The 16339-nt window shown below is 36.2% G+C and overlaps 1 protein-coding gene and 1 pseudogene across 1 annotated transcript; one reads left to right on the top strand and one right to left on the bottom strand.

Moving 5' to 3' along the window:
- Positions 1-421: 421 nt before the first annotated feature.
- LOC122296311 lies at positions 422-8694 on the top strand (annotated as a pseudogene).
- A 1452-nt stretch (positions 8695-10146) lies between these two features.
- On the bottom strand, positions 10147-11706 carry LOC122296318 (mitogen-activated protein kinase kinase kinase 20-like). The gene has a single exon (XM_043105914.1). The coding sequence runs from the start codon at positions 11648-11650 to the stop codon at positions 10481-10483; it is 1170 nt and encodes a 389-aa protein (XP_042961848.1). The 5' UTR covers positions 11651-11706; the 3' UTR covers positions 10147-10480.
- Positions 11707-16339: the final 4633 nt, after the last annotated feature.

Below are 16339 nucleotides of genomic sequence, written 5' to 3' on the forward strand. Positions count from 1 at the left end.
GTTGCCTCTCCTTGTTTGTCTCTTGAGAAATGGTACTCAACCTCCCCAATTTTCACATACTATATATTTTTTTAAAAATTTAATTTTTTTAAATTTAATTTTTTTTTTGAGTTTATTCTTAAATTTTTTATTCATTATTCATATATTAAATATTTGATAAAAAAATGGTAAAAATTAAATAAAGTGTAACGTGTGGAGATTGGGGGAATAATAAGAAGTTGTGTAACTTTTTTTGTCTCTCTCTTCGTCTACAATACCTAAAATTTTTTTAAATCTTTCTTTTGAGTTTATTTTTTTAAATTAATTGAATTTTTTATCCATTATCCATGTATTAAATATTAGAGAAAAAAAAAATGGTAAAAATTAAATAAAGTGTAATGTGTGTAGGTTGTGAAACTTTTTTTTGCCTCTCTTCGTCTACGATACCCTCCCCCTCCCTCCCGCCCGCCTTCCCTCCCTCTCTCTCTCTACCCTGTCGCTCTTCTCTTTGCGTCGCTTACTTTCGCATTCACAAAGCATGGAGGCGGAATACGGTTCGAATGTGGAACACTCGGGTCGGGTCCCGCTACTGGATGGGCCCGCCAACCCCATGGTTGCGCCTCTCCGCAGGGACCTCTACCAGTTCACATGGCTTACTCTTAGTGGAAAGCTGGCAAACACAACGAACGAGCAGTGTGAGTTTCACGTTCTTCCTTATCTTCGTTAGTTTATTTCTCTTCGTCCTTTTTTTTCCCAAACTTTTCTCTGTTTGGTTCCCATGAAAATTGGAAAGTAACATATTTCATTATCTTGAAGTGAAATTCGTTGGTTCTCAGAACGTCGTTAGTTTGTTTATTTGAGCTATGCTAATTGCAGACAATGATGAACAATTTCTTAAACTATGTTCCATTAATACCAAACCCATTATTTTTCAATTACGCGTTAATGAAGCTTGTATTGATTGGCTGATATGCGCATAATCCAAGTTTATTTCGCATTAATGAGTGGGGATTTGATCATTATGAACCATGCAATAAAGAATTTCGCGTTTCCTACTAATAATGTGACGTGTCTTAGTCTAATATCAAAAGCGAACCATGGTGTTTGATCGGTAACTGTCAGTGTCAAAGGCGGTTACATTCCTAATAGCATCTCATATACTTCGTCGCTAAGCCACAAACTCTGTTGCTTCCTTCTGGTGTAGCTATATTTTAAGAGGTTAAACATGCTGTCTATTTGTTTAAGAAGTTTCCGTTTGTCTAATTCCCATATATTTTTTTAGGTTTGATTTATATTTTCGAAAGAACTCGTTTGGTGGTGAATATACAATCTTTGCTGGTTTAGAAGAATGTTGAGTTTACTGTTTGTAATGAATTCTTAGTCTAGTTCAAGAGAGGTTCCCCATATGGCTATCTCAAAAATCAGAACAACTGTTATTATTGACACGTATTAACGGTCATAATACATATAAGTCAGCTTTTCCAATCTTATATCTTGTAAATTTTATTAATATGTAATGAGCAGTGTGCTGAAAGTTGTTTTGCCTTTTTTTATTAATCAGAAAAGAAAATAAAGAAAAATACAAAAGGCGGGTGGAGATGAGCTGTAACTCGGATATCATGGTTTTGATTCAACTCTATTAGTTCCCTTGGGTTACCTGATACACAGTTCTGTTGAGTGGGGCCGTGTATCCAGGGTCTGCTCCCCAGGGGTGGTGGGTTTGGAGGGCCTTGTTTTGATAAGGTTCTACATCATTCAAAAATCGAAGGAGAAAGAAGAACATTGTGCTCGTAATTCTAAAAGTTTCTAGGTCAGGTTGTGATGTTAATTGTATTTTGAATTTTGAAAAATTTTTCGGGGGGGGGGGGGGGGGGGGGGGGGTTTGTGCATATGTAGATCTGCCACTGGACATGGCTTCTCTATGTTACCATGTTGTGTTGACAGCAATATTGCAGCTGGGAGGTTATTTGGAATACCGCTTTATGGAATGCGTTCCCAGTCCTTCATTAGCTCATTTATGGTTTGTGTTTCTTGTAGGGGATTTCATTTCATCTTTGTATGGCATTTGCAAAGAGCAAATTTACTGCACATGAAGTCGATTATAAAATGTTTATGCTCTGTGAATTACGTCTGCTTTGCTCTTGACTATCTCTTACTTTGTGCACAAAGCGATTCTTTATCTTATTTATTCAATGATTTGCAGAGCCCTGATGAAATCATAGATAAATCACTCAAAGCAGTGCTGGCTCTAGTGTCTGTTAGGATTTTGTTAGTCTAGTTCAGACATGGTTCAGAAAAATTCAGGTATTGTTTTCAGGTTTATTATGGGGTTTTGGAATATGTGTTCATGTGTTCTTCATGTATTTTACAAGAGAACTAAGTTAAATTCTTCTACTCATTATCTAGACACCACACATTTAGTAAGAGAAAAAAATAAAAAATAAAAAATTATGTGTGGTGTGTGGTGTGCGGGGATGATGAGTAGAATTTTTCTTGTTTTTAACACGAGGTGGTGAGAAAACACCGGTGAGATATGATTGAATAGTGTGCATGTGACCCTTGATAGAGTTGTGTGGCAAAAATTGGATATATGAAACCAAACCCAACAATGAGTTGTAACGTAACGTTTTGTTTTGGATTATAATTTTTTTCTAAAAAATTCTTTTTCTCGTCAGTAAAATATATGTTTCTTGAGATGAATAGGTTTGAATGGATATATTTGGGTTTTTTGCCTTGGAATTCATAAAAATCATGATGATACTAACATCCATGCATTCTTTGCCGTGGTCAAATTCATTATGTGGTGTTTTTAGTGAAATCAATCAAAGTGAGCTAACTGCATTCACGTCATATGCCTTGGCATTCCCTAATAACTTTTTAGCTCTTGTTGACACATATGATGTAAGTGAAAATTTTGCAAATTACCTGAGAATGTTTAAATAATGAGACCTACTTATCTTTCTTTGTTTATTAACCAGTGTTGGTTTCTATATCAAGAACTAGTTTGTTTCCTTATCATGTTTTAGCATTTGCTTTTAAAAGTTTGTGTGCTGTAGATGATACTCAATATACAAACTATAACCTCTCTCTCTCTCTCTCTCTCTCTCTCTCTCTCACACACACACACACACACACACACACACACACACACACACACACACACACACATTATACTTTGGCTGGATTGAATTTGGGTCCTCAAGCTGGTCAGTTTCTGTTCCAAGATTTGGACCATGCATTTGGTTTTAAGAGAGAAGAAAAAGCCAGCTTAAAACTTGGTAATTAATTAACGTGTTTGTGTTTCGTATCTAGCTAGTTGGCTTTTTAAGGTGATCTTGAAATGATTGTGTCCTACACAGAGTCTGATGACTGTGATGTGTGAAAGCTTAATGCTTGACCAAGTCATGCATCCACGACCATTTTATCATTTATAGTTAGGTTTCTTTCTGGTTTTGCTAAAAACTTAATAAATCCTAGCATTGAACTTCTGAATGTCACAATTGTGTCGACGCAAGTGCCATGTTCATGAAGTTCATGTTTGTACCTTTCCTTCTGGATGAATATTGATGTGTCCTATATTTTATATCGGTTTATCCTATATTTTCTTTCTCTTCTTTATCTTTTTCCTATGTTGAGACTGTAACCATATTACAATTCTCACTCTTTTATAGTCATACTTAATTTTGGAATATATACATAATTGTTTGATGGCATGTCATTGACATTCATTGTACAGGTCATCAGGAGTGGCATCCCAAACTTTTGTGCAGTTGCTTTATCACCTTTTGATTTGGAGTACGTCTGAAAGGTTTTTGATTTACTTATGTGCGCAAAATCTACAAGACATGTTCTTCCATCATTTGATCCGTGCATATAGGACAATATTTATATCTCAAGTGCTGAATTTAGAAGATGTGATGCACAGGCACAAAGCAGTAGGGATTAGGTTGGACTCTGGTGACCTAGCATATTTGTCTTGTGGGGCCCAGAAGTTTTTTTTTTTTTTGGCTATCAAGAAGGAATTTGAAGTGCCAAGTTTTGGAAAGATGAGTATCACAGCTAGCAATGACCTCAATGAGGAAACTTTAGATGCTTTAAACAAGCAGATAATGATTTCAAACCAAATTTACTGTAAATTATATTGGTAGTTGCCTCAATTCTATGTAGATGCAATTAAAACCTTAAGATAGTTTGTCTAAGCTAAGTATTCAACAAGTATTTGCTTCAAGTAGGATGACCGTATGAAAATATTAATGGTACTATGCAACAGAAACCTCTTTTGACGGATAGTTGCATTGCAGTTATTTCATTCAGCTGGCAGGCTTCCTGTGGTGATCTCATTTTAATATAGTTGTACATGGCCGTGGTTTTCTGGGATGCTCTCATTTTCCCATTATCTCGTTTTAGTGAACTATTATGGTTTCAATCTCCTATAAAACCAAGACTCTAGTTACCCAACAAATTTGTCTTTTCTAGACATTTCAAAACGTCTCCATGACTTCGTTTGAGCAGTTAGTGACCTGGTAGTTGTTGTGAAAAACACCACACCCACACACAACGATAACAAGGCAGATAGTGAAATAAATGCGAAAACACGGGAATTAAGTGCGCGCACACACACAACACATAATTAACGTGGTTCGGCAACATGACTACGTCTACTGAGATGCAAAGGATTTTATTCTAGAGGAGATTGCAAGATTCAGTGAGTTACAAGAGCTTTCCTCTACTCACACAATCTTAACTCTCTCTTTCTCTCAAGAGTGCTCTACACCTTTTGCCTCTCACAGTTCTCTCAATATTATACCTTTCTGAACAAAACATTACATATATATGGAAAATGGCACCGGAAACCCTAATATGGCAAAACAGGGTTCTTCACTTGAGTAGGTGTTGAGCATGCCGCGAGCGAACATCCAATCCAACATTGGCTCGAGCGGACTGTCAAGCAAGCCTCAAGCGAACTTTCTGTCCAAGTTTTGCTCGAGCCAACTATCGAGCGCGCCTTGAGCGAACTCATTGCCTGAGCTTCGCTCAAGCGACAGTCGAGCGAACAATCCATCTACACCTTTTCCAGTGCACAAAACCAATCAAGCTCCATAACACAACAGTAATCCTACATACGACACATACATTCTTGACTAGCCGTAACTTGCTCAAGTTAATGTCACATACTGAAAATAGTACCTTGTAACATTTTTTTCTCATATCTTTCTCTCTTGGGATAGTTTCTCCCCCTAATGTTTCATCTGTCTACATCTGATTTACGTTTTCTTTCTCATAAAGGTAATATGACAAAGAAATTTCATGACACTTACCAAAAAAATAAATTGTGATATGATACCGAGTTTTAAGTTTGATCAAATTTCTAATTAAATTTGCTTGTCCCATGCAGGGTCATGAGGTTGATGCATTTGGAATTGGAACCAATCTGGTTACGAGCTATGCTCAAGCTGCTTTAGGTTGTGTTTTCAAGCTCGTTGAGATACATAATCAGCCACGCATCAAACTTTCTGAAGATGTTTCAAAGGTTTGCTCATGCTGTCAACAAATCTCAAGATTTCATTTTATTTTCTTCAGCTGACGTTCTTCATTTATTTTTAGGTCTCTATTCCATGTAAAAAGCAGTTCTACAGGTTGTATTGGAAAGAAGGTTATCCCCTAGTAGACATAATGACAGGAAAATGAACTGCCGCCAAAGGTATCTTGTCAATTTGGTAAATAGAAGTTTTCTTTCTCATCAGCATATGTATATTTATGTATGTTTGTATGTATGTCCTATCAAGATTCATATGATCTAAAATTAGGATTACACAAGCGGACAATATTTTCTTATCACCTTGTCAACTTGTGGATTTTGGCTTGCGCATAATGCATAGGAGTAGGAGAATGGAGTACAAGAAGAAGAGGGCATCTTTTTCATCTTCCTTTTCAATATGATTCTTTTATATGGTGTGAAAAATAACCACATCTAGCTTAGTTGTTCTGAAGGCACCTGATTCTATATTTTATCTTTTTACCGTGTCAGGCTGCATTTTCCTTTATGAAGCCTTTACATATAGATGCATCATTCTTTACTTATTTTTGTCTCTCTTTTTTTTTTTTAAAAAAAATTTATTTTTTAGTTCTAATTAGAATTTCTAGTTTTCTACAATATTCTCTAATTCCATACAAGTTAGAAAACATATAGAGGAACCAAAGACAAGAAAAGTCTCAACCAGCAAGCTCTTCTTCAGATGTATGTAGTAGATTGTGAGTTCCTTTTTCCCTCAATAACATGACTGGTAGTGTCTCCTAAGTACTTGGGTGAGGGAAAATCATGATAGAACTGCACGGGAAGTGGTTCAGGAGATCTACATGTATCCTGGATAACCAAAACAAATGGGCTGCCAAATGAAGGATCTGGTATATCTGGGGACAGGTAATGACCATGTTCTGTGGCTGCGCTATCTTCAAACTGGGATTGAAGGTCATAGAGTTCCTCTGATTTTTCCCTTTTGGAATTGGCCAGTCAAAGCAAAATTTAATCCCGAGGACTCTGGTGTCATGATTAACACCTTTAGTTTTAGACAGCCAGTCCAATCTTGGATGGAAGAGGATTGCGGTAGGATTTAATCCCACTGTAAAGTCATATTAGATGGTGAATCATTTCAGTTGACCTTATATAGAAGCTACATCTAGCCATTTCCATGTAATATGGATTAAGGCTTATTTAAGTGGTGCTTATGGCGTGAACGTAATGAGCGGACGTTTGAAGATAAGGAGCGGTCTTTAGAGGAGCTTCGGTCTTTAATTTTCCGTACTTTTTGCCTTTGGGCCATAGCAGTAGACTTTAATGGCCTAAGTTTTCATGATTTTCTTGTTTCTAATAATTCAAACTAGATAGGTGCTCCACCTGTATACCTTCTTGTGTACTTGGACCCTGTCTTTTATCATTAATACTACCGTTTACTTATCAAAAAAAAAAAAAGAGGCTTATTTAAGTGTCCAGTAAGATGGTCAGAGTCTCCAAGCCATTGATTATTCTACATACTATTATTTGTAACTTTTTTTTCCACAAATGTATCCATTAATTGCTTTCCCTTTTGATTTTACAGTTCACTCACTACGTGGAATTGTGTAAGCAGACAGGTTTCTTTGTTTTGTCTACTTTTAATATGCAGGTAGGAGAAAGAATCATATGATGTCACCCTTTCAATGAATCTAAGAGAGCATATGTGGTGCCACAGCCTGTTGATGTGCTTCTAAAATGTTACTGGCCTGGAAGCTCAGGTGGATGCTTCGGAATAGTTTTTGAGCACTTATCCTTTTCTCAATTTGTTTTTACCCATAATCTCTTCTGTGTGTGCGCCTATTGGTACAATTTTCTAGACTTATTGGGGATGCTGTTATCGCACTTTCTATCCGGCTAAAAACTATGTTTGTCACTTTATTTTTGAAATCTCTGAAACCTTACTGAGAGTAAAGTTTGTGGTCACAGCATTGTTTCTGGAGGACGAGGACTGGGTGGTCAGCATTATCAGCTACCAGCTACGTCAACCTTAGATGCAGCTTGTGACTGATTATTCAGTTTGCTTAGTGTGTGAACAATGTCTAACCTCAAGTTTTATTTCTTGCAGATAAACCAAGAGAAGATTTACCGCCACTGAAGAAAATCAGGGAAAAATGCATCAAACAACTTAAGCAAATGCTTCCTGACCACACGAGGAGATTGAACCCGACCCATACAAGGTATTACATATATATATGTGTGTGTGTGTATGTGCGTATATATATATTCAACTATTGAAATATTTTTTTTGATAAGTTATATTCAACTATTGAAATTATAATTGCTTCCTTGAGAAATGACTGCAACTTTAACATTATAAATGGTAAGCAGGTAATTCAAAGATTTTCGGATCAATGGTTAAATCTTTAACAATTTGGTTATCAAAAATAAATGGTAAGCAGGTGAGTGTAAGTGCAAAATTGTATGACTTATTAATTTTCTATGGCTCAACGGGGCACCTGTTGGGGAGTTGCAGTAAAGATGATACGATGGATTGCATGAAGCAGGTTAGAATTGCAGTTAAGGAAGGTAAGATGGATTAATTATTCCAATAACGTTTGCCATAAAAAAAAATAATAATAATAAAAAAATAATAATCCAATTAAGTGGCAGAAGCTTCAAATAGACAGCACGTATTCATGTTTAAATCACATATGTTCATTGGATTGAGGAACAATGATCTGTTCTTTTGTTAATATAAACTTTGCTTGCTTGTTCATACCTGCCTCTTCCAAGATGCGGCCAAATCTAGCATTGGCTGAATCTTGGCCAACTCTTTTTCAAGCTTTAATCTATTGCTGGCCTCCATCCGCAACGCCAGGAGCGACAGAAGCTTGAAACAAGCACACATTTTCAGCAAATATTCCATGACAACTTTGTATTTCAGCCCAAAACATGGATTCCCATGCTGTGTAAAGTTAGGCAAGAATATATTCAGACACAGCACTGATACAGTAACAAGATTCTGCAGTTAACGAGAGTACCTGGGGAACCAAACCTTCGATCACGCCACTGGATGCAAGTGACCAAACCTGCAGTTGTGAACGGGTTGTTACCCTATCACTACTCTCATGACCGTAATTGTTTAACAATATGATTAGGAACATGTAAACCTGATGTGACAAAAGTACTAATCAATGTCAATCATTTACATTTCCAACCCATCTTTTCTTTTCGGTTCAGCAGGATGTCTAGAACGCTGAGCAATCTCTGTTGAAGTATCTGAACTAGTTTCCTGTCCATAAAAGTGGAAAAAGGACGTAAAAGAGGCAAATTGATTAAAAAAAACCATGACATCTAAAATGCAAGAGCACCATTTTACGGAGTGGCATTATGCATCCGTTTGAATTTTAAAAGAGTTTTATCTTATTTTATCATTATAATTTTTTTAAAATTTTACATAAAATATAATAAATAATTAAATTTTTTCAAATTATAATTTAATTTTTTCAAATTTAAAAATGATAATAATATTAAAAAAAATAATATTTTAAAAATTTTACTATGTGTAAGTAAAGTTACGTATTAATTTATATAATAATATTAATTTTTTTATATTCAAAATTTAAATTAGTATTGTTTTTAATAAAATTTACTTTTTGATTAATTATATTAGTTTGGTATACATATTAATGCGTAATTATACATGTAACCATACATGTAACCAGATTTTTCCGTTTAATCCTTCTAGCAGCTATTTCTCACATGGGTCTAAAGAGTCGTTTTTGTTTTCTGATCTGCTTTAGATGTTTCGGTTCACCGAATTGTGTCTTGTTTCTACTTACCGAAACTCTACTCCAATGATTTGGTATAACTTGTAAGACAAACTTGATCCTACCCAACAAAATACCAAATGGAAGCGTCAACTCAATGCCTCAATGGTAATCTAATCACCATAATAAAGTATATAATCCTCAGGTATTTGTTCATATGCGCATATGAACTCATTTGCGTTGTCAGAATCCAAGTAAAATATTCTGGGGATAATTTAATTCACCTGTGTTTACACTTTATACAAGAATAACACAAGTCAAAAGCTACGGTCTGCTCTGCTCTACTCCCCTTAGAATAAAACAACCACCCCCCCCTGCTACACACTGCTTGGAGAAGAAGGAAGGGATTGAGGACAGGGACATGGGGGGTTTTAGGAGGTTCGATTTATATATATATATATATATATATATATTATAAAAAGGAAGAATATTAAACCGATTTAATAAGACTATTATTTGCTTGGAAATAAATGTAGAGGTATGCCAAAGTCAGAAAACTTAGAAGGATCCAAAACAACTTGTTAAGACTGCAAAATTGCTTTATTCGCTTATGTGTTAGTCCGTCTTCCACTCCAAACCGCATAAATTAAACGAAGCCGGTACTGAAGCACAAGACATCTCTCAAAGAATAAATGGTGGGTGGAGGATAATCTACCAAAAACAACCAGAAACCTCAACCCAAATTGCATATACATACATATATCTATATATCAAAAAGTATTCTTTTAAAAGAAAAATATTTTCAAAATAACATCAATTTCATCTGCCAATTGCACCCACAAATTGCTTGGGGTTGTTGGCCACCTCCCTCCTATTAGGAAGCCTAATGTCTTTTGCCAAACATTCAAAGAACCACTTGAGCCACCACTTGCCCATCTTTACTAATCCCAATATAATTCTCTTTATGACCAACAAATAAAAAATATCACAATTTTTTTCCAAAATTTGAGCCTGATGAATAATTTGTTTGCTATTTACACTCCGTAATCGGAGTAACCAATCAGAATCATTCAATCAAGTCAAGTCACTGTTCAAATGGATTCTCTTTTTGTTCAAAGTATTTACAATAAAAAAGAACAGCATCTAATCATAACCGTCAGATGTGATGAAAATCTTGCCCAAAATTGACTTCCCACACCTCCATCCCTCTACTCTGCTCAAAATTATCCAATTCCGGTCACCTCACCGTCAACCAAGTCTCCGAGAAATTCCAATTGGGTGACTCATCAGCCACTAGCTGCCGGAGCCGATCCATCGGAGAACAAAAACCTGACAAAGTCGACGAACCGACCCCTGAATTCATCACCTCCCACTCAACCACTTTACCAGAATTCGGTGACGACTCCGGCGAAACCACAACCGAAGACTGCACCGACACCCATTCTGGAAAATCGAAAGGACTTCTGGGTGACGAAGACGTCTTCGATTCATCTCTGTCCTCCAATGGAATAGCGTCATGATCGTTATTATCATCAGCAGCAACGAAGGGATGGTCCAGGAGCATCTCAGCCGTCCATCGCTTTCTCGGATCTTTAACGAAACACTTCCCGAGAAAATCTTTCCCCTCGAAAGACAATTCCTTTGGGACTTGCGGTACTTCGTCACCAACCCCAATTCGAATCAGAAGCTTGCAGATATTGTACTCGGGCCCACAATTCCACGCCGGCTTCCCAGTGAGCATCTCCACCACCGCGCACCCAAGAGCCCAAATATCCGCAGGCGATTCGTACTCGCTGTCGTTAACTGATTCCGGCGACATGTAAAGGGGAGTTCCTCTGAACTCGGTTCTGTTTCCTTCACCACTCTGTTCTTGCTCTGCTTTTCTTGCCAGTCCAAAATCCGCGATTTTGATGGCTCCATTGCCGAACACTAGGATATTCTGAAGCTTTATGTCGCAGTGAACGAATCCTCTCGCGTGAACATCACGAAGCCCTTTGAGTACCGACTTCACGTATCGCCTAACATCGGACTCGGGTAACGAGCCGCCGCGGTTCTTGAGCTGGTCGGCCAAACTACCATGAGATGCGTACTCCAAGAACAGGTTGTACAACTCCTCGCCGTTCTCGACACTGCGATCCTCTCCAAGACACCGAATTACATGGGGGCAAGTGGATAGCTGATCGAGCACTTGTTTCTCGTTCTTTAGCGACACAGAGCAGGAAGATTCGGAAGATTTCACGACCATTAACGGAGAAGCATGAGTGGAACCGTTTCTGGGTATGGCTAAATTCACGGTTGCAAAGCTTCCATGACCCACTGGTTCACCCCGAACCCACTCCATGGACGGCGATCTCAAAGCGATTTCTTGGTGTGGTTTTCTTTGTGAGAAAGGAAGAAACATGAACATGCAGTATTAAGTCACCAAAAGAACTCTGCTCCAACTTGGACTACAAGCAAGCAAGTTTCTTGTATATATATACATAGGAATAAGAATTTTATTTTAAAAAATAAATAAAATCAAGGGTTACAAAAATATAATATTAATATTAAAACACATAGACATAATAGAAGCACGTGGTAGACGAGCAAGATATTCTTAGCTCCACGCAGACCGACTCCTTTCAAAACGTGTTTGATAATTATGGAAGGGAAAGATCCTTTTGAGATATCTTTTCTTTACTCAAACTTACGCGGTCTTTTATGGTATGCGGTCATGCATGAGTTGTATCACAAACGGAATTAAAATTGCCTTAACTGATGCATATCTCACTATTTATAATCACCTCAACCTATTTAACATGGAATTAATTTATTTTAATTAGTTTAAAATTTATTTTAATATTAAAATTTTATTATTGTTAAATTGTAATATTGATATTTCTTAATATGTTAATGTTTTTATTATTTTTATTTGGGAGATTTTTCCCAAAGCATTAGGCCCAAAAGGGTCCAGACCAGGTATCAGGAGGGTCCCCCCACCCTAGAAGACCCAAGAAACCTAGCCGGGTTAGGATGGGACGTTACAAAAGGAGTGCTGGAAGCCAAACTAGTGGAAAGGAAGAGAAACACACCAAAGGGAATGGACGAGACTCCAAAGTAGTACTAGGAGATAATGCCGTATTAATTGTTTCACCAGATAATCATGTTACATTAAATGAGGTCTGCTAGGAGACGCTCCTCCCCTCGATCCCAGGTCATGGATCTTTGATCCTGGATGTAGTTATAAAAGCAGCCTACAGTTATTGAAAATGAGGGTTGGCCCTTCTTTCTCTCACAACTCTATTAACAGGAGTCCATGGCTTTTTCTCTTACGCTCTCACTGACTTAGGCATCAGAAGCCCCACCCGGCTACCACCCCGGTCGCTAGATGCATGAGTTATCTTGTATTCGTAAGAATAGGTTGAAGATCCGAGTTGTTGAGGGCTTGGCCCAAAAGCGTACGAAATACGCCATCTACAGTTTTTATTGTTGAGATTATAATTTTAAACCTATGCTTGTATTTATTTATTATTTGTTTTTTGTTATTTGTTATTATTATAATCGAATGTTCATGACTTGGCACGACACGACACGAATACGACCCAAAAATACAATTTTCCACCCCTAATTTTAGGGTGTGTACTACACATTTAAAAAAAAAAAAGTGAGGTACAACATTTAAAATTTTTATTTTTATTTTTATTTTTTATGTGAATCATAAATTTACCCATATTTTTCAAAGGAGTTGTGCTGGATCTGCATATCTTAAAAATGTAAATATCATTTCTCTTAAAGTTAATCTAGTTTGTTTTTTTCAACACCCGACTCAATCAGTTAGTGATATGAATCATGGGGTCGATTATGTTTTCTTTTACTCCATGAGTGGATCTAACTAAATTGTCACGAGTATGAACAAGACTCGAGAAATTTTGGTCACAATCTATTAATGACAAAAAAACTTTTTACCTCCACTAATGTTATCAAATTATCAAATGTATTAATATTAATGAATATAAGTACCATACACATTGGCCCTTCTAAATTTTAATAGCCGTGATGGTGATCAGAAGATCCATCGTTTGAATTAAAGTGGAACAAAAAACAACTAATATATAGTCTTAATTAACCACGTGAAACTCGTTAGCATCATGTAATAACTAATAGCTTGAGAAATCAGAAGAAAGATATATAAAGTAATTAATAGTGATTACTAATATTGACGGTTCAGCTGATTGCAAGTGCCTGCCTGCTCATTTAATTAAGTGGCAACACAGTACGAGAATTAATTTCTTACAATTTCATATCTAAAATATTTTTTATAATTTGAAAAAATAAATACTAAATATTAATGTAGATTTTATATATAAAAATTGCACCAAGCACCAATATGATTTTTATGTAACGAAAAATTATACTCGTCATTCCTACACTAAATACATATTTTTATTTTATTTTTATTTTTTTCTTTTAATAAATATGTAGTGTATGTAGAGATGATGAATAGAAGAATTAATCTAATTAGTTTAACATGAATAAAAAAATTAAAATAGAGATGACGTGCGGTGTAGACAATTGGGTAGCAAAACTCTTATTATATAACATTAATGCTCGCTCCAATTATGAAGCAAGTAATTACCATGATGAATTTAATCAAATAAGGAGATTAATGCAGGGTGGTCATAATTAAATTATAATAAGAAAGGTCAAACGAGCCACAAGGTTAATTGGTATATATATGACAAAAAGAAGGTAGCTGCTAGGGGCCTTCATGCAAAACGTGTCAATATATATATATAGGTACATACACAAACAATTAATTAAATTGTCCCCCCACTCCTCCACTGATCTTTCACACTCTTTGTCAAAAGAAGGTACGTGTAAGGGGGCCTGGCCTAGTCAGCTTGTTTGTTGCTTCAAGAAATAGAAACGATATTGTTATTAATTCCTCTGTATATTCTAATTAAATGGATCCAAAGGAAGCTAGCTAGCTAGCGATATTAATATTGATTTTGATGATCTGAATGTTAATATTAATTGTGACCAGAAGATATATATTTATATTTATAGGGGACCTGCTAATTAAATATTAATGAATACGACTAGGATCAGTAGTAGTACGTATACATAACTTTGCTTTCTGTGTGGGTCAAAGTTGACCTTCGAAGGCGTACATATATATATATATATTTATATATATATATATATATACGTGTATCATGTGTAGAATATTGGCATTGACTCACGATTTTGATTTCAAAAAAGAATTCCCAGCTTATGGGGTTTATTTATATATATTATGATTAATATTGTGCGCGCACGCGTAGATCATTATTTATGTGTATATATAAATAAATGAAAATAAAACAGTGTACGTACACCCACACAAGCCTGGCTAAAATTGTTGCGGTTGGCATGGCCGGTGGCGATCACTGTTCTCGATCTACAAGCTGATAGATCAGATCACCAGAAACTTTGGACCCAATACTCGCTTTCAACCTAAATTAATGTTTATCATTTATTCTCAACAAAATGGATGTGTTGGAAACCACATCCAAATCCATATTTTATAAGGAATTAGTACTCATCACGAAATATTTTGGTTGCAATTTATACATATCAGAATGTTCATACCATCACGCCCCTCTTAGTCATGTGAATTGTGAGTAACTAGGTCATCATGTTCAGCCTTTAAATAAGATATATTTTAATCTACACGAAAGAAATATATATATTTATTGTTTTGGGAAAAGAAGATCAAGAGCTATATCTAATTTTAATTTAAACAGTTACATCATATATATGCGTACGCACACAGGAAAATGAAAACCCATGCAGTACCCCGGATTTCCCAATCTGTGAGCTGCTGCTAGCTAGCTAGCTGGTCACACATATCATCAGCAAGCTAGCTGCCAGTGTGAAGAAGCATATGTCAATGCAGCAGTACTCTATACACGATTAATTAGATGAGTAAAGTAGGGGACTGCGCATCGAGTTCACGTTATTGGTCTGCAAACACTAGCTAACCACGTGGTGACTACGTTCTTCATTGATAATCATGAATATCATGTCTGTTTGCATGCGCCTTATTTTCGGCCTCGGGACACATGCATGCAACTTCTCTCATGTGTTTGCTTCCTACATTAAGTCACAGAGTTCATAAAATCAGAATTAATATGCATATCTATAGCGCGCAGCCGTTTTTAGTTAAAAGGTTCGAGCACCAAAGCCCGCCTCACGTGCTCAACTATATATCTTGCTCCTTATTTTTAGCTGAAAGGCAGCCCACTTGTACCTGCCAGTCTGCAATTTAGCATCACTTAAGATGGAGACAAGGGCCAACCTTTACCAGTGGGTTATTTTCAAGCTACGTTAAACATTAAAATACGGGACAAAGCTTACGTAAAATCATGTGATGGGATATCTTATTTTTGCTCAGCATTTCTCAAGCATTTCTTTGCATGAAAGTTTTGGGGAAAAGTCAATATTATTGGCTGCAAGTCACTGGATCTAAGGCATATCCCATTGATCGGTACGTACTCTGAATGTGTCTCGAATTTGCCGCTTCAAATAATTTTCTGGGTCTTTGTGGTTACGGCTGCATTGATTTATATCAATCTTCTCTTGACAATCAAGTAGTACCACTAGAATGCTTTGGCAATGGCCATCAAGTTGTAAATAAAAGATCTAATTTATGTTTAAGCTATGCCGGCGCCCTCATGCGGTGCATGCTTTAACTATCCACTGCACGTGAAAGTTCACTTTATGACATTTACAGTTCGATACATACAGCTCCCTTTGCCTCCATCCAAATAAAGACAAAGTAATTGGAAAAAAGGTGATTTGCTCATGATTCATCAGAAGAAAAAGGATATATATAATGCTTTGCATAGGTTATTTTACGCCTCCGTCGAAATATTTAATTATAATATTAGCAATGCCCTGCCTCGTTATTTATCATGTGTTCATTGTAGTTTTATTAAATTGATTCAGAATTTATTTGTAATTAGATATGACTAATTAAAGATCGTGTAGAGTAATGCTACAGCTTTCTTGAAATCCTAACTCATATATATGTTTTTCATTGTTTAGGACTTTAATTAATGATAAGAATTGTTAC

This window comes from Carya illinoinensis, chromosome 2 (assembly GCF_018687715.1).
Source record: "Carya illinoinensis cultivar Pawnee chromosome 2, C.illinoinensisPawnee_v1, whole genome shotgun sequence".
In the NCBI taxonomy this organism is placed as follows: Eukaryota; Viridiplantae; Streptophyta; class Magnoliopsida; order Fagales; family Juglandaceae; genus Carya; species Carya illinoinensis.